At 38.9% G+C, this 19,680-nt stretch overlaps 1 protein-coding gene across 7 annotated transcripts in view; it reads right to left on the reverse strand.

Annotated features, from left to right (window-relative positions):
• Window positions 1–543: 543 nt before the first annotated feature.
• The window catches only part of LOC124636297 (beta-arrestin-1), a 68,549-nt gene continuing 49,412 nt past the window's right edge, over window positions 544–19,680 (reverse strand). For 6 of the 7 annotated variants that reach the window (XM_047172526.1, XM_047172373.1, XM_047172761.1 and 3 more), the window contains 9 exons: window positions 17,821–17,963; window positions 16,700–16,926; window positions 14,026–14,158; window positions 13,475–13,635; window positions 12,663–12,743; window positions 4,634–4,777; window positions 4,322–4,408; window positions 4,087–4,206; window positions 544–3,877 (listed from right to left, as the gene is read on the reverse strand). In XM_047172526.1, the coding sequence (XP_047028482.1) occupies window positions 3,790–3,877; window positions 4,087–4,206; window positions 4,322–4,408; window positions 4,634–4,777; window positions 12,663–12,743; window positions 13,475–13,635; window positions 14,026–14,158; window positions 16,700–16,926; window positions 17,821–17,963 (1,184 nt within the window). In that variant the 3' untranslated portion in view covers window positions 544–3,789. The remainder of the gene's footprint in view (window positions 3,878–4,086; window positions 4,207–4,321; window positions 4,409–4,633; window positions 4,778–12,662; window positions 12,744–13,474; window positions 13,636–14,025; window positions 14,159–16,699; window positions 16,927–17,820; window positions 17,964–19,680) is intronic. The other variant, XM_047172815.1, reaches the window with a different exon arrangement.

A 19,680-nucleotide genomic window follows, 5' to 3' on the forward strand; every position in this document is an offset into this window, starting at 1 on the left:
TAAAAACGTATAGGTTTGCTAGAAAGGTCAGTGTCAGTCTTAGGTTTTCTTTGGTTTCTTTTAAAAATGTACCATGTATTATCATTACATTTGACATAAATATTGAATTTTATTTAATTTACAAGTTTACTTTTTAAGAGAACCTGGATATGTAACGAATAACAAAACGTTTCAAACTCTCTCCGGTCCGCACCCGGATAAAGTAGGTAGCTCAGCAAGTGATTTTGATGCTCTTCATAGTTATTGCGTGAAAGAGCGATATCTGTTTTAGAACTTCATGTCATGTCCATGGTCATATGAGAAAAATGGCAATCGGCGGTGGTAGGTAGCGGATTTGATCGTGAGGAGGGAGGCCCAATTGCACTACTGCTTTATTTTCTCTGTCAAGTTACGTAGAATTGATTCAGTATATTTTATTCCCTCACTCGCGACCTCCATTATGTAAAAGTTTTAGTCATAAATCTGACCTCGGTCAACGGCACCAATACCCAAAACAGCGTGTTCTTTCGGTTTTTTTTGCGGGATGAAAAATAAAACAATACCTTGGTTACATAATTATTTATTGAAAAAAGTATACATCAAAAACGTTTCGATGTAAAATTAAAAAAAAGAACGTGTGCGATTTGACATTAGTGAATAAGTTCTGCACAGGATCGCGATGCACTACCGGCCGCATTTGAAAGCTTTCAACTTTATTTTCATACCCATACAGTTTAATATTTACTGAATGTTCAATGCGGCCGGTAGATATCGTACATTACGGGGTATCGGATAAAGTACTAAGAATTTCATACAGAGTTATGTTTACAGCCAAGTGGTATACAAGTAGAAAAGTTTCATTTCTAATGTGTAAATTACATTTGTGCAAGGAAAGTAAAAAAGTTAGCCTCTGATAAGTTAATATAATGTATATTAAAAATGGCTAATTGTACTTAGAGTATTGTGCCGGCATAGGCCACGCTATAATTACCTATTGGCTGTAAATTCCACTGTTTCGTCTTTTTATTTTGTTCCTACTATCAATATTACATATTGTTATTTTCACTTAATACTTACATTTAAAATACACAAATAATACAACTTGATAGTAACCGAAACACCGAATAATTTAATGCATTGAAACGTTATTTTTGTGAAATTAAATTTATAGAAAACAAGCATAGTGATAGAAGCCCTACTGAAGAGGACTTGGATGTTTAATCAATTGGTAAAACGTAACGAAAGAAAGAAAGAAACTATTTAATTTTAACATGTTTGAAATATCCCACTTTAAAAAAGGGAATATTTCTAACCACAAGAAAAGCGGGCTTTAAAATGTATGGCCCGACCCGATTAAAACAAAATACTTTGTGCATCATAAAGCTTGTTATACAATGAAACATGCCACGAAATATACATAACTATTTATTATACTGTACACAGCGAAACTAATGTACATACTCACAGAACGAATATCATAAGACGTTAGTGTGTACTCGCCGCTATTGACGTCGTCGCAGATTTTATAAAACATTCGAAATTTGCGTTAAATGCAAAACTTAACGAAAATCAAAGTGGACGAAATAAATACGAAACCTTCTTTAAAATTCGTCTACATAGATTAGAGCTTTTTGCGATTCGTGTCTATTTATTTTGTCAACTTATAAAAAACCTTTTTCGTAATATAAAACCTGTGACGTAACATCGTGACCGCGCCATTTATTACACAGACGGAGTCAAGTTATAACATAAATATACTAAAATAGAGTTAATACATAATTTATTTGTTATCTTTTTTACACATTGGTGGTATACGAAGCTGCATTTTATTAGTCAGTAGATATGCAATTAAAATCTTATTGGCAATAAAAAGTTATGATACAAAGGTTTTTGGGAGTTGGTAAATTCATTGCAGTCAATTATGACCTGTATTGTTTGTAGATAGAGCGCATTTTGGCAGTCGTCAAACTGGTTGTGACGTAAACATGCTTGATTGGCTAATAAAGCCTGGTTACGGCGCCGTAACTGGCTCGTTTCAGCGAGCGCATTTTATTCCAAAATTAAATTTAAAAATGTATTTCTTATTTACAAAACGTAATCCCTGATGTCTGGCTTTATATATCTTAGCGGTCAAGCTGTAGAAAATATAACGAGCTTTGAAGCTAGCACACAATTTTATTAGCGAGGTCGAAAAAAATGGTTGGTCAACCTGTGACATAGAAAATCGAGAATAAATTACAGCCAGTTTTGTTTCAGCATTTGTTCTTGGTGCAGCTAACATTATGCTTACAAATATACAGAGCAGAAACCAAACGCACTAAGGCATGACACACACTAGTGTAACAGAATATAAGAAATGTTTACTCCTGTATACTTAAGTGTTTCTTTATATTTCGATATAAGAAGGCAACTGGTGTGCCGAGTGCCCGCGTACTGTGCCAACAAATGTCATACAAGATTACCTTGAAGTGGGAATAACCTTCAAGATATACATATGCAAGACTGTCTATCCCCAAAACAAGCCATCACGGGATTAACTTCGGTATCCGTTCAGAATTACCAGCTAATATGCTCAAGTATAAGATACTACGAAGGTGGCCGGCGATCGATACTGCTTAAAAATTACAATAAATACATTTTCTCCAACAACTGCCATACAGAAACATTCGCCGGCCGATCCAGTACCGCTACAGACGCAACGTTCCATTATCCCATCATTATTTATAAAATTTAAGTAATACAATAATATTAGTGCACAAAATACAATTAACATCTTACACCTACACATTTCCGCACTCGGCATTTTCTCACAAGTCAACACAATCAATGTAATAAGTATATTTATCTTCAACATCAACAATAAGACATACAATGCTACCGTCAAAAAGTAAAATTACGTTACAGAGGTATAACACATCTTTTACACTATTAAATGCATTCGCCGAACATTGTACTACTCCTAAAAATCAATGGCCAATGATAGTGAAACATAAATGTAATTAAACATTGTACTCGCTTATTTGATCAATAGACATCTATTAAAATAAATTTTCACATACAATATACATCGAATATAATATAAAATTCTTTATTATATAACGCTAGTTGTGTGTGTGTGCGAGTGTCGCAGCGACGTGACGCGGGCGGTGACGTCACGCGTCACGTCGCGTCCGACAGCCACACTATACCGTGAATAGTCAAATCCTCTCGATTATACACTGTACAGGGATTGAAAATGTTCATGGACAGATTGTATTTATGTTTCGTTCATTTTTGTTTGACGACACTCTTGTGTACGATTTACAAACAGCGATATTTGTGTGATACTTATTTATAAAAACTGTTACCGGCGACTTACATGCTGGCGTTTTGATTGCCCGTTTCGCAGCCCTATTTTATTGAATGTTTTGCTTACAATGTATTTGGAACCCTTTACAGTCAATTTCCAGTTCGTATTGTGATTGTAAGTTTGAAAAACCTTCTCATTTATGAGTATTTTTAATGTAAGTGGTTTATTAATGAATAGCGTGACAAAAAATTATTAGAACCGCCCTTAGTAGGGCAAGCTTCCGATCTTCACTAAGTAGGATGACTAGGTTAGTCGTCATCTGTTATTAAGTCGCGGTGAACCGGTTTTGCAAAGAATTTGTTTGAAGGAGGTATGTTGAGAGTGAAGTGGGAGACGCCGAAACAGGTACGGCGGCGGCAATGACCCGTGCGGCGGCGACGCGGCATCGCGGCATACTGACGCAGGGCGCAGGGGTGACGCGGGGCGCGGGGTGGCGGGGGGCGCGAGGGCGTGGCCGAGTCTCAGGCATCCGCGTCCGCACCTTTCAGTCGAAGTCGCGCGAAGTCCTCGAAGATTATGTCGTCGTCTTGCTCTTGACCGTTCTCGTCACTGTGGAAGGCAGATTTTATTGAAACTACCAGATCGTTTAGATAATTTTCACGCTTCTAGACACTGTTAAAGCATGAAGTTTTACTGAACAGTTACTTTAAGCATTTCATTGATCATCATCTAAATCCAATATAGCAGACCACTGTTGGCCAAAAATTCACCATCTTGATACATGACTTGTAACAATATTTAAGTACATGGGTACATACGGGTGCGGGTCGAGCGTGATGAGGTCGTGGTCGACGGGCCTGGGCGCGTCGAGCGCGGCGCGGGGCTCCTCCTCCGGCTTGGGGTGCATCAGGATGAACGGCAGCTCCGCGCTCAAGTCACTATAAATACATAAGTAATTTAGTAAAAAAAAAAAAATAACAAAATATTACCCGCGCCAAAAATTGTGGAACAGCTGATTTAAACTTTACATTTGTTATTATAAATTGTTCTTACCCGCCGAGTGGTCCGAGACACAGCTTCACTTTGACCTTGTATTGCACTATGATTCCTAGGTTCTCTCGCTGCGATGGATCCGCGATTCTGAAATTATTTCAAGAATGTCAGTGGAATGGAATCCTCATGTTTTTTTTGTATAATTTATATCTCCACCATTGGCGTCGTCAACACGACGTCATGACGTCATTTATAAACATTCGACATTCTGCATTCCTATTTCAAAAGTTTGTCACCGGCCAGCAACCCTACATCGCCAACCAAACCAATGAGGTTGCATATGCATAAAACCTGTTTCCATAAGGTACTCACAGCGTGCTAGAGGCGAGGTTGGTGTCCTCGTGCTTGAGCTGTCCGTCGAGCGCGAGCCCCCACTTGTCCTTGTTGTTGGCCAGCAGCGGCGTCACCGTGAACACCTTGCTCAGCGTGAAGCCCGGCCCTACTGGGCAGCCCTCCCTGCAACACGGACTACGTTACTACATGTTCTGTTGTTGTCTCAAGAAAGTGGGTTTGCCATACTTGTGTTTGTAAAAGTACATAGCCTTTGAGTCGGATACTGAGCTCGAGTTTACGCGTGCAAAGACAATGTGCATTTACACACACAGGTTAGACTCACCCGCTTTCGTGAGATAAAATAAACAACCCTACTACGTAGACACAACATTTTTGTTTCTACTACGCTTGTGTCTTGTTTGGATGTTATATACTTAAATATGGCCAATTGTTGACATTCATTCAGTCATGTCTTTTTTACACGCTTTTTATTAGCTTCACCTGTATGTTTGTATGTTTGTAACCGACTTCTTTGGGCGCGATTTTGACCCACTTTAAACGGCCAGATTTCGTTCAAACTTTGTAGATTTATTGAGGACCGATGACAATACACTAATTTGATAAAATTATTCCATTTTTAACCGACTTCCCAAAAAGGAGGAGGTTACACATACACATCGATTACTCCGAGGTTTATAGACCGATTTACGTGATTCTTTTTTTGTTCGACTCGAAATAGCTGCCAGTTGGTCCCATAGTCATCAGGTCAGGATCTGATGATGGAAACCTGAGAAATCGAGGGCAACCTTCGAAAGTTGTAGGCATACATAGGGTAAAAACTTGACACTCAGGTGTACGCCTAAAAGCACTATTCAACTGTGAAGATTTGGAGCTGACCTGATGATGGAGACCAGAGAGGGTCCAGGGAACTCGACAACTGAATATGTGAACTACCTCGTGTTTGGGCTTAAATTATTTGTATTGACAAGACCTATGCAACAGTGAAGGTTTGGAGCTGACCTGATGATGGAGACCAGAGAAAGTCGAGGGAACTCGACAACTGAATATGTAAACTACCTCGTGTTTGGGCTTAAATTATTTGTATTGACAAGACCTATGCAACAGTGAAGGTTTGGAGCTGACCTGATGATGGAGACCAGAGAAAGTCGAGGGATCTCGACAACTGAATATGTAAACTACCTCGTGTTTAGGCTTAAATTATTTGTATTGACAAGACCTTTGCAACAGTGAAGGTTGGGAGCTGACCTGATGATGGAGACCAGAGAAAGACGAGGGAACTCTACAACTGAATATGTAAAATACCTCGTTTGGACTTATATTCTTTGTATTGATGAGAACTTCCCACTTGTATGGATAGTGATAACTATTCGTATCACTGAAAAGCTTTAAACAAAAAAACTAAAAAGTAGAAAATAAATAATAGTTTTAAAAAAACTAAAAAACACGCTTTTTATAGAAAACCGAACTAAAAAATAGAAAATAAATTTAAATTAAGAAAATAGTGTTCAAAATTTCAATGAATATAAATTAATAATAGTGTGAATACAAAAAATATATTAAAAAAAAAAGCGTGGGGTGCATGGTGTCAATAGTTATAAATATTTTATTGACAGATATGAGTAGAGTGATTTTCATTTCGATAATACCTTAAAAAGCACCCCACGCTTTTTTTTTAATATATTTTTTGTATTCACACTATTATTAATTTATATTCATTGAAATTTTGAACACTATTTTCTTAATTAAATTCTTGACCGTTATTTGAAGCTTACTAGTTTGAGATAGGCACCTACGTGTTTTCCGCTTTTATCTCTGTCCTTTTCTACCCCATATCTTGCATCTCTCTCGCACACCGACCAGTTTCACTCCCCACCAGGCAGGAGGCGACGAGTGTTCTCGGCGGCCACAGTTCGTCATTGGCGTCTTGTTTTCCGCCCGAGAAGGTTGGTCTAACCAACCGCTGTAGTATTTCGTTGAAAAATAAACTCAGTGCTCTCGCAGAACACAGGTGAGTTTATAATATTTTATACAATTTGTTAACGGTTTTACCGTTCGATATTCGATTTTGCGAAATCAAGTGTTAATATTTTGTACATCTACCCCTTTTTTGTCACGAGTTTCTTCCGTGTACTTTTTTTTTTTCAGTAATTTGTTTTCAGAATGAGTGACTTATAAAGCAAATACGGATGCGGTAAATAATAAAGCTACCACAGCCCGTGCACGTGACTATGGAAAAGAAAGCAAGCCCGAAGTTCCTAAGGCACCTGTGGCCCTAGTTCAATCCTGCAAGGCGTTCATCTTTTTGACAAAAAAGAATGGTGTGAGGTGCGGTCATACCAGCATCTCCTTAGTTCGGACTGGTCACTACCGCACTTGAAGAGGGCTGGTGGTGTCAAGAAAGCTTTTCGGCCTTGAAAGACTTGGTACGCTCCCCTCGGACTGCCAGTAAGTCTGTTAGCCACCCCCCATGGGGGTCGGCTCATTATCACGGCGTGTGATGGTTTTCGGCCTTGAAAGACTTGGTACGCTCCCCTCGGACTGCCAGTAAGTCTGTTAGCCACCCCCCATGGGGGTCGGCTCATTATCACGGCGTGTGATGGTTTTCGGCCTTGAAAGACTTGGTACGCTCCCCTCGGACTGCCAGTAAGTCTGTTAGCCACCCCCCGTAGGGGTCGGCTCATTATCACGGCGTGTGATGGTTTTCGGCCTTGAAAGACTTGGTACGCTCCGCCTAGGACTGCCAGTAAGTATACTAGCCCCCCCCGCAGGGGTCGGTTCATTATCACGGACCCGCGCAGGGTACCAATCTTGCATTTTGCGAGTCGCAGCATCATTACAAAGCAGGGACCAGTAAGTATACTAGCCACCCCCCGCAGGGGTCGGTTCATTATCACGGACCCGCGCAGGGTACCAATCTTGCATGTTGCGAGTAGCAGCATCATTACAAAGCAGGGACCAGTAAGTATACTAGCCATCCCCCGCAGGGGTCGGCTCATTATCACGGACCCTCGCAGGGTACCAATCATGCATGTTGCGGGTCGTACCATCATTGCAATCTACCCTCGCAGAGTGGCTTTTTGGATCGACTTTCGAAGAGTCGCCATTATAACCTTCCCTCGAAGGGAAATGGTAATCACACTCACGCTGAATGGCGTGTGACGCAAAACTCTAAAAGCTCCCTTGGGATATCACAAGTAAATTACAATAGGAACCATGTCCAACAGAGGAAACAGAAAGCGTCCAGGACCGCAGGCGGACTTTGATGCGTCCAACAAGGCACGTAAGTTATGACTTTCCAGGCGGGTTGCCTAACATTATATCAAGACCAATGGAAAGAAATGGGAGCTCCGCCTTTCTTGTTAAAAATAATAACTGGGTATCGCATACCATTGGCCAAAAGCCACCTTTGATAGATAATGCCAGATTTGACCAGAGAGTCCAAAGAGATGGATGTCGTCATATCCCAGATGATAAAACAAAAAGTTCTATTGATAGCTGCAAATTCTGCCAGCTTTCTTTCCAATATGTTTCTTGTGCCCAAAAGGCGACGGAAGGAACCGTCCAATACTCAATCTCAAGGTTCTCAACAAGTTCATAATTACGGAACCCTTCAGTTTAATAAATGTTTTTCGGGTGCTAGAGTTTCTTCAGAAAGACGAATGGCTGTGCAAGTGGATCTCGCCCAGGCTTACTTCTACCTTCCGGTAGCCGAAGGTCACAGATATGTTCTTCGACTAGTATACAGAAGAAGACTGCTTCAGATTACGTGCCTACCATTTGGCTTAAGCACGGCACCCAAGACCTTCGCCACAGTGACCAATTTGGGTGGCTCAAACTTTGAAAACTCAAGGGTTACTCATAATTGTGTATCTCGATTTTCTGGTGGCTCACCAAGATATATTTGCCTACTTTGGGATCATTTGCACCATGTTTTGGATGGCAAGTGAATAAATCGCAAGCATTATCAACAAGATAATGACAAAACGCACTACGTGACAAACAGTACGACAAACTTAGAAGACCTGCATAGCTTGATAGGACTTTTAAACTTCGCAAGTTTTCGTTGTTCCATACGGCAGACTGCATTACCGGGCTCTCCTCACTTTCCTCAATGCAGTGTTGAACAGCAATCTATACCTACCCTATTCATGGAACCGTGAGCCAAACGGTGAACAAACCATAAAAAGGGTTCTTATAAGTCACGATTGAAGTAATGATCATATTTTATAAAAATAACTACGAAAGTAATATACTGACAACATTAGAAATGATATTTTAGAACGATGTCTGTGGAACTTATGCAATCTTTTCAAACTTAATTGAAATCAAATATGTATAATAAATGCCGTAAATTATTTTCTTAATTTTAATGAAATATGTAGTAAATCGTTTACATGTAAAATGAACCTAGAAGTCTTGACTGTCATACATAGAACCCTACTTAATTGAAGACCACAGATACTAAGAACATTTTACATAAAAATGTGACGTTTTTGTCATCGGTCGGGTTATACCCACCATTTTGAAAAAGTGTCATTCTTTGGTTACATTGTGGGCTCACGGCTCGGTGAATGGAGTATAGCAATGTTGAACCTTCCAGCAGATACCTTAGCAGATCTAAAGTGGTGGCTGGTCAGCTGCCACCAAACCTTGGATATTCATTCGCCACTTCCCTGTCACCTTATAACCACGGACGCCTCCGATGTAGGATGGGGGCACAACTGAACGGAACTCCCGTAATGGGTTCATGGAACGAGAGAGAAAAAGGCTTTCACTGCGATCTGAAAGAGATGCTTGCAGTATTAACTGGAAAATCACGGCAAGTTGCTAAAGAGATCAACAGCCATTTTTCAATGCAGAAATGGGACTGTGGTGTCATATCTAAGAAATCAAGGTGGCACCCGATCAAGGAGCCTACCGAACTTGACGTACAGAGTATTCAGTTATCTTGAGCTGTATCAAATCTATCACGTCGTGAATCATATACCAGCCCTATTCAACAGTCAGGCAGACCATCTCTCCCGACACAAACCTCCACCGGAGTGGCATCTTGTATCAGCAGTGGACCTATTTGCCTCGAAGCGAGCCCAGGGACACATAGTTGTGTACTACGTGCCCCTAGATCTGAAGGACCCGAAAGCGGGGTTCCACGATGCATTTTTCTCAAGTTTTGACTTACCCGCTAGCATGGGTATTACCGCCACCTTACCTTATACCGTAGGTCCTCAGTCATCTCAATTCAGGAACGGGAGTTAATCTCATAGTAGTTCCTTCGGTGGCACCAGGTATTTTGGCGAGCAGATTCCCGAAGTCCCGATCATTAGCAGTACCCTACACACTGATGAACCTCGAGCAGAAACCGATAGACACAGCAACGGGGATACCCCCTGCCAAGGTCAAGGAAATGGGGGGGGGGGAGGGACAAGGAGTCTCTCCGACTGAAGTCTTCTTCAATCCACACGCAACACTTATCAATCAGCTTGGAGTCGATGGTTAAATTGGGGCGAAAAGTATGAAATTGGATCCTATGAATCCTTGAATCCCTATTTGGACCTATACTTACCCAATTTTTAGCGGACTTACACATAGTAAATAAACTAGCATACAATACTATTTTATTACACAAGTCAGTTATAGCTACACTATGCAATGCAGAAACCACTCTAGAGCTAGGTTCACACGTTCTAGTCGGACACATTTTAAAATCAATAGCGCTGAGCAAACCTGTTCCCCGGGAAGCCGTCCATCTGGAATATTGACCAATTGGTAACCTACTTAAGTGCAGTAAACGTAGACGAGAATAATCCATTTGCAACTTCCAGGCACACTGCTGCTCTTTCTTTTGCTAGCTTGTTTCGGAAAGGCGAGTCCATGATCTTTCCTTGCTTGCAATAGACCCAGAACATTTCAAAAACAACAAAGATAATTTAATCTTATGGCCAGTCTTTGGCTCTAAGACCGACAGTTCTAGTCATAGGCAGTCGGGTTGTTGTTTGATGGATAATCAGGAAAATATAAATCTAAGTCCAGTGTATTGGGTCAGAAAGACTAAAGCCTTGTTAGAAGATAGACGGACATCGGCTAATTCCTTAAATTTATTTATATCCGTTAGAGGCCAACCATAGGCAGGCACCCGAACGATGATACGGGTGGATTAAGACATTGTTAAAAGGGGCAGGAATAACTACAACCCCAGGAAGCTTCCACTCGGCGGTAGCGTCAAAATCTGTGTTGACAATATACCTTTGGACGATATATTAGCAAACCCTTTGCTAATTGGCGATCAGGCAATACATTTGCCCATTTTTACAGAAGGGAAAGATACCCACTAAATAGAAGTAGCAAGTTATCTCGATTATTTAATTAATCCAGCTGATTAATGTCTATATTTTTGTTACTATTGTTATTAAGAAGTATCGCAAAGTTTTTGTTAATTACTATTAGAAAATGAAATCAATTTTTGCTTTTGTTCTTGCATCTCTCTTTTAATTTTTATTACTCATCCTTCGAGCCCCTTTCCCAACTATGTTGGGGTCGGCTTCCAGTCTAACAGGATGTAGCTGAGTACCAGTACCAGTTAACTTTGATTACATTAGTATTCCAGGACGCAATACACATATTTACATGTGATTACTCGTGTACCTAAGTACCTATTTACATACACAATTTCATTGTGCTTTTGCTCACATTGGCGTCCACTTCCACCAGGCGATAACAAACACGTCTCAAACTAGTAAGCTTCAAATAACGGTCAAGAATTTAATAGCAGCGTTTTACCTGAAATAAAACGCATATTAAATACTTACCTTATTTGAAGCTTACACTTTAATTTCTGCCTGGTGTTTTCGACTCAATGACGAACTGTGGCCGCCGAGAACACTCGTCGCCTCCTGCCTGGTGGGGAGTGAAACTGGTCGGTGTGCGAGAGAGATGCAAGATATGGGGTAGAAAAGGACAGAGATAAAAGCGGAAAACACGTAGGTGCCTATCTCAAACTAGTAAGCTTCAAATAAGGTAAGTATTTAATATGCGTTTTATTTCAGGTAAAACGCTGCTATTTAAATTTATTTTCTATTTTTTAGTTCGGTTTTCTATAAAAAGCGTGTTTTTTAGTTTTTTTAAAACTATTATTTATTAGTTTTTACCGAAGTTGGAACTATATTTTTCTTATTGCATGTTTAAAGACGTAGATGCCAATGCAAGAATACGTAGACAATTTTGAAGTGTCCTCTGTTTATCAAAAGAAACTGAAGACAAAGTAAAAAAAAAAAATTATCACGGTTATAAAAAAAAAATGTAAGGTCCACTTATTCCCATTCGCTTGTCAGTCCGCGTGCCCCAACCTTTGGGATTCATACCTTATTAATATTAAACCCAAACCGCGTGCATGATAAGTTTCGCCAATCAATCGCCTTTTCTACCATGAAAGTATGAGTTTTATGGAGGGTAAAAATTTCATCAATTCAGGCTAAAATTTGGAAAATCAGTTATAAAAAAATCAATGCAAATAATATGTATTTAAAGTTAGTAAAATGTAAATTCACCACAACCGTTAATGTAAACTCATTCATACGTCTGTTTATTTATGCATCTGTGGCGAGTAGTCTTCATCCTAAGGGTACTATAAAAAAATGTCTTTAAGAAAAATATCCCAATGCGCCCGCAACCAAATGTAATAATATCTAACATTAAATTTATATTTATATATTTTTCTATGTACATCATACAAGAAAGGGATGATTATAAAAAACAAGATATATGTTTACATTTTAGCTAATACAGTATGTGTCAAATTAAAATTAGGTATACCGAATATTATGCAAGAGTCTATTATGGAAAAGGAATAAATACTGCATCTTCTGCGAAATTACAACTAATTAATGCGCGGGCCTCGAATATTCTGGAAAAGTCGAGAAACACATTGTTACGTGTCGAAAATTGTTCCAAGAGTAATCTGTATGTAATAAGTAGGCATGTATGTATGAGTATGACAAACTCCAGGCATAGGAAGCGAGAGGGGCAAACGATTCATGCACGCTGTACTTACACGGACCGCATGGAATGTTTCTTACTGAATATCCCGATAAAGGGGAATTTAAATAGTCTCGCCGACATCGATTTGGGCTCCCTGAATAACAAATGGACATAACTCAAGTGTTTGGATTGGAAATTCGCTGAACACGGTATTCATATAAGGAAAATAAGAAAATTAAACAACAGTTAACGGTTGACCCCGTCTGTATAAGTTGGGTGGTGAGAATTATTTTCGATTGCCTAAGATTATAGAATCATCGAAAATTACCTCACTTTTTTCTGGTTGTTCCTATGAATTGTCCTATTCTTTGATCCAGTGATATCACCCGTAGCTACTTAAAAGTAAACGATAATAAGTTCAATCACAGAATACTTACCTGTCAATCTGGTAAAATGTCGGAAATTGTACTCTATCTGCATGGCTTTAAGATTGAAATTTGTTTTTACACGAGCATCATATCATAAAATCGAAACTCAGTCAATCCCGACCTAAAGGATAACGGTGCGTTATGATTTACATAACTAATAATATAACCTATTTTTTTTTATCAAAATTTTCAAAATTCGGACGATTAGCCTATTCATCGATAGCACATTGAATAATGCACTCTAATAAAAGCGACATAAGGTTGAAACTCGCTCGCAGCCTAAGCAACACTGCATATCATTGCAAATTGAACCCTATAGCTCTAGTAACAAGATCGACTCACTCGCTCTCGGTCTCGACGACGCGACGGTCGAATTTCACTCGTGGTTAACCTTAGCAAAACTGTCACGAATCATTGCAAATTGAACCCTATCAGTAAAGTTATAAAGTGCACCCACTCGCTCTCTGTCTCGGCGACGGTGCACTTGTACTGCGCGGTGGAGAAGAGGCAGATGTCGGCGAACTGCCGCACCGACACCTTGATGCGCTTCACCGACCGGTTCGAGTTGTTCGCTATGTGCACGTTCACCGCTATGTTCTCGCCGTGGTGGTATAACTCCTGGAGAAGGAATATATAGTTAGAAACATAAAAAATAGTATAACTAGAAAGAATGCTACTTGGGAGATGGCGGCCAATAGAAGAGAGAATAGATATGGGAGAAGAAAGCATGCTGCGCCGACTCCAAATAAAATTGGGATGAAGGGAAAAGGATTATGATGGGTTAGGTTCGGAATAAAATTGCAGGACAAAGGTACAATTAATTTTGGTTACGGCACAGCTTATTTCGAAAATTCTATCATCATCATCTCCCGAGCCTTTTCCCAACTATGTTGGGATCGGCGGATCAGCTTCAAAATATTACTCTGTTTTCAATAGTACTTGACATTGTCTGAATTAATACAGTTAACCAGTAGATCAGAGTTTTCCAAATAGGAATAGAGATGTTACCTTATCTAAGGAAGCTTCCAGGTATAGTTTGTTGGGGCTCATCATGAACTCTTTGGACACTTCGACCGAGGGCTGCTCGCCTTGCTTACTCGGCGCGTACATTATCTTTCTGATGGCTAACCGCACTGAATTCCTGCAATGAAAGTCATACATTATGTTTAGGAACCTATTTAGTGCATAACATTTTGAACTTGGAAGTCGATCAGGGGCCCGATTCTCCTAAGTTAATAATGTCAAAATTGAATAGAAATTGAATCGCAATAGCAGTTTTAACCATATCGGGCTTTCTGCTACTAATATAAGACCAATCGTATTCCAACGACATTCGATTCGTTTGCTACTGGTCTGCCATTTTGGTGATTTTGGTTTATACGATAGTTTGCTCTACAATATACAACACGTAACTTAATTAACGCACATCCTGAAATTAGTTTGTTCAGAATCGTTTACTGAATCGATTTATATCATTTTTAATATAGGTAATTTTTTATTCCAAAAATAATTAAAACTACGTAAATTATTGTCATATTAACCCTGTACAGTCAAAACAAATTCAAATAGACCGTAACTCAAAGTAATAAGACTTCGTGTATTGTCGGCTTTTTCCGTAGTTTCGTTATGTTGTGTCGAGTCGAGCGGCGCGCGGTGCGATATTTGCATGCGTAGTAGTATGACCAAAAAGTTCTCTAAGAATTGGTATAACTAATTTAGTAAATAACAATGCATATACATGTTAAATTAAAAATTCAGTGCATGTATTATGATTATAACATAATATTCTAATTGGGGTGTTTGAGGGTGTGCGTTAATTACGTTACATGTTGTATATGTTATGGACCAAGTGATAAATTGGGCAGTATACATAATGCCCGGTCATTATGAATAATGCCCAATATGAGAGTGCAATTTGATAATAATTATTAAAATAATCAAATTGACCGGGCACTATACATATTGCCCGTGACCGTTTGGGCAAAGTAATACAAACATATTTAATTTCATTTTTTTTATTGTTATTGACATTTAACTTAAAATAAACTAAATATTAAACCACTTAAATAATCAGCCTCATGATTTGGATTAATTATGAAGGACTTCTGCCTTAAAAATTCACTAGATTTTGCATTTAAAAGTTAAGGAAAGTCATATTAAAAACATAACATAAAATATAATTAAATTTAAAACAAAAAATTTACAACATATTTTTGTTTTATACAAATGACTTATTATTATAAAACAAAATAAACTAAAGTTTAAGCGATCGGACTCATTATTTGGCATAATTAACTTTTATTATTTAGCTTCTCTAAATAAAAGTCACATAGAAAATATAATTAAAATAGGGTGCTATTTAAACAGGCTTCTTTTTAATATCATTACTCGCCCCCAAAAATGTATGTTGCCTTCTAAATTACTAAGTCAGCCACAATTAAATTTGTAGCATGCTAAAGTAAACTTTTGAAATACTATTAAATGACATCATAAAATATATTTATTTAGCTTCTAATTTTTTTACTCAGTACGTTTAAAATATAACACATCCCATATCAATTGACAGAGCATGGAAGTAAGCATGCAACATGCAGCAAGCATGGCTTCTGTCACGGCTCCGGCGCTGCGGGGCTCCGGCGGTCCCATGCGAGCTTAACGTGGCAGATGGTTTTCACGCTCACCACCGCAGCTTCGGCTTGCTGGCCGGCCCGGCCGGCCAGCCTCAGCCGCGGCAGCGAGCGCTTCAACTACCTGCGCCTCAGCTCGCAGGCCGCCTCGCCCCTCCGCTCCTACGCGGTTTTGAATTGCACTCTAGAGGTAGGGCAGACAAGACTACGTGGAGTCGGTTTTGCAGCGATTCGTTTGCGTCACTAAGTTCAGTTTTTAATACAATGTTTTGAATCCAAATTAAATTCTACCATAAAAAAAAACGAGCCAAGAAAAATGAGATCAAGAAAAACGAGGCCGAGTTAGTAAATTAGATGACAATTGTCCAATAAATAATTTTGTGGCTAGACTTATAATTTCCCATTAAAATAGAACATATAATTTAAAACAATAATCATAAAATATGTAGCAAGTAACATGATTTATTTATTAGAACATCTGCCACCCTCGCACCGCATAAAATATAGCTTCATTATCAAATTGCCCAACTATCATGTAGCAATATAATAATGCCCGTGCAATGTGATAAATAATGAAGTTAAGATAGTTATTAATCACTTGGCCCGATAAAGCTAGACATTATTCATAATGCTCGGGCATTATAAATAATGCCCGAATTAATCACATGGTCCATAACATATATATATTGCAATCGTGAATCATTTGTAGACAAAATGATTCATTATTAAATGGCAGAAAAGGATAAAAACGTTTATTTCAAAGAAAAAATTGCGGAATGTCACATACGCTTCAATCGTAATTGAGTCGTGATTGGATCTCAGTCGAATGTGAATCGTATGTCGCTTAAGTAAAATTAGGAAAATCGGGGCCCAGGATTAAAAAACATTTATTCTTAAATCAAAGTAACCAAGGGGAAATTGAAAATTAGCTATACTGCTGTAGTTGGTCCATTTTACGATCACAAAATGTGTTAAAAGCTCCATGCAGTGAGTTTGCTCGAATCCACGTTGGGACTCTCTCATACTATGTATTTATTATTTCTAACACAACTCACCTCTTATGTGGCTTGTCATCCTGCGAGTCAGCGACGAACGCCTTCAGTTCATAATCCACCCCACACGGCTTGCCGGTCTCTCCGGGCGCGGGCTGCAGGGTGACGGAGGCGGGGCAGTGCGGCGGCAGCTCGAAGTAGAAGGGGTGTGCTGCCGCGCCCAGCTTGCGGACTAACCGTTCCTGCAGCCGCGTTAGAGGACGCTTTGTTGTGTTCGTTGCTGGGTATATCTGTGGAATAACGATGGGTCACTATAAGCTTCTTTGGCTATGGCTAAGGGTTTGAAATTCTAGACATCCACAGAAAATTGTCCGGCGCACACTAAGATTTTTTTTGAGCGTCCATGAAGCCAAGGAACGATGTACGGATTATGTGAAAGTCGATATGACTAGAAAGAATATTACTTTAGAGATGACGATGACGGGCAATGACGGCAAATAGAGAAAAGTATGTTGCGCCAACCTCATATAAATTGAGATAAAGGGCATGAGGATGATGTCAGTAGAGCAAATAAGGAAAGAAAAAAAAAAAATCAGTGGAGTTGTTGATCTTCAGTTATAATGACGGGTAAAGCATCCCCACAAAAATAAATTAACAGTTGATTACATTTATCGGAAACTACATGTGTAGCTAAAGCTACAAACAATTTAAATAGTAATAGTCGATTTACAACGTCGACTGCCACATAAAGGCCTTCATTTATGCATATTTCGAGTTGAATGCTTATTCAAAACAGTGTGAAGAATCTGGGATAATCTGTTTACTATCAAAACGTGTCGCAATTAGTTACGCGACTCATGTGCCTAACGAGCATTACATGGGAAATTGAATGGAAGATTTAGTTCAATCTTATCGTGATAAGAAGTGTGTATACTTTTTTGGTGTACAAGTCCTCACTAAAATTATTAAACCGATTGTATTATTGACACCTCGTCGTGTTAGATGCATCTTGAGGAAATCATTATCATAGCAAACAATAATGGTACTTAAAAAGAATTATCACAATAATTTCTTATGACCTTGGATGGAACTATAAAAAGTATTTAGAGACCCCCTCAAGTTTCTAGAACCTTAGCCGAAAGTTCTAGAAGCTTGAGAAGGCTTGTTACAGAAGTGCTAGTTACCTGTTCAGCGGCCAGGTACAGATCCTTCCTGAAGGTAAGCCCCAGCACATCCAGGTCTTCCCGGCCGTATCTGAACGCGGCCAGCACATGACCGAACACCTTCCTGTCCTTCACATATTCCGGGTCGATTAGTACTACGCCGTCTGCAATTAACAGAAGAAAATCAATTAAAACCAATGCCAGGGTTTTACCTACTACTCGATGGTACTTCTTCTCGCACCCGGTTAGAAAGAAGACTATATGGTATTCTGATGTATTAGTTATATTACTTAAAATTTCAGCAAAATCTGTTCCGCAGTTTTTACGACTTCCACGTTTACGACATTTGTGTGATGTGATTTTTTTCTGTCTTACATTGCCGAAAGTGATGAATTATTTCGCACACTATACCAATACCAATTTCCGTCTTTATAAGTATAGATGATTTCCCGTGAAAGCGAAATCAACAAACAAACTCCCGGACGAAGGATGTTCGTCTTCATCAAAATGATGTAAATGCGTGTTTGAAAGCGCGAGCCAAAGACTTGATGAATGAGGTACACAAAGTTCTCGAACAGCCAAATTGATCGGCGAGCGCAGTGGCGGATTTACCAATAGGCCAAGTAGGCCAGTGCCTAGAGCGGCAGATTTAGAGGGGCGGCAAATTTTGCGAATTTTTTTACAGTTTTTTTTTTTTATAATTATACGAGTACACAATCCATATATAAATAAACGATTAATAAACTCACTGTAATATATGCTTAGGTTTATGTGATCATGAATTTAAAAATATTCCAATAGCGTTTCAATAAAAATAAATGGAAAAATCCGCTCGCTTCGCTCGCGGTTTCTTCATCTTTTCTGGTTTATTCTGCGCTCTTTGAGTCCAATCTAACAAAAAGTTAAAGCACCGAAGTAGCAAAAACAACTGACGCTCTACGCTGACGATTTCTAAGCTGTTCAGGAGGTGGAGGACTTTTGTGTCCCAAATAATTTCGCTTTTGTGTCCTCAAAACTCAACAAATTAAATATTAAAATTCCTCCAAAACAGGAAATATGGTCTATAGTGCAAGCTTACTCAACAACAGAGCAGTCATCTACTTTAGAAATCGATGCATTTTACTCAACTCTCAACATCGCTCTAAAAAAGTACACATACAAACACTGCATAGTAATGGGAGATTTCAATGCTCAGATTGGAAGTCCACGAAATGGAGAAGATATTGTACTTGGCCCTTACATCAGAGGGAAAAGAACAAGGAACGGACAAAAACTAATAGATATAAATATAAATACTATAAACTATAGATATAAATAATAAATGGCGATGGAAAATAACATGAGGATAATGAACAGCCTATTCAAGAAAAGAACTTCAAAAAGATGGACTTGGGAATCGCCAGGCGGCAGTTTCAAAAACGAAATTGATTACATCTTAACAAATAGACCAAAATTAATTGACGACTGCGGCACCATTTATCTAAATTTTAATAGCGACCACCGAGTCCTCAGAGCACGTCTGAGCAAGTCAATGGGCACTATTAAAAGTCGACCCTTCAAAGTCAGAAGACCAACACCAAATAACAAACAAATGTTAAACACCATCAAAGACAAACTGAAATTAGTGACAGAATCATCCTTTGAGGGTATAAATACTCAGCAGAAGTACAACATACTACATGAAATATTGACATTGAGACCAGAACCTGATACTAAATATAATACGAAGGATAAGAAAAACTTGTCAGAGAAAGTAATTACACTCCTAGAAGCAAGATCAAAACTGTTAAATACTACAAAGAAAACAAAAATTATCAGAAACAAAATAAGCGAAATAAGTAAAGAAATCAAAAACCAAATAAGAAAAGACAGAGAACGCAC

Source organism: Helicoverpa zea, chromosome 1 (assembly GCF_022581195.2).
Source record: "Helicoverpa zea isolate HzStark_Cry1AcR chromosome 1, ilHelZeax1.1, whole genome shotgun sequence".
Taxonomy (NCBI): domain Eukaryota; kingdom Metazoa; phylum Arthropoda; class Insecta; order Lepidoptera; family Noctuidae; genus Helicoverpa; species Helicoverpa zea.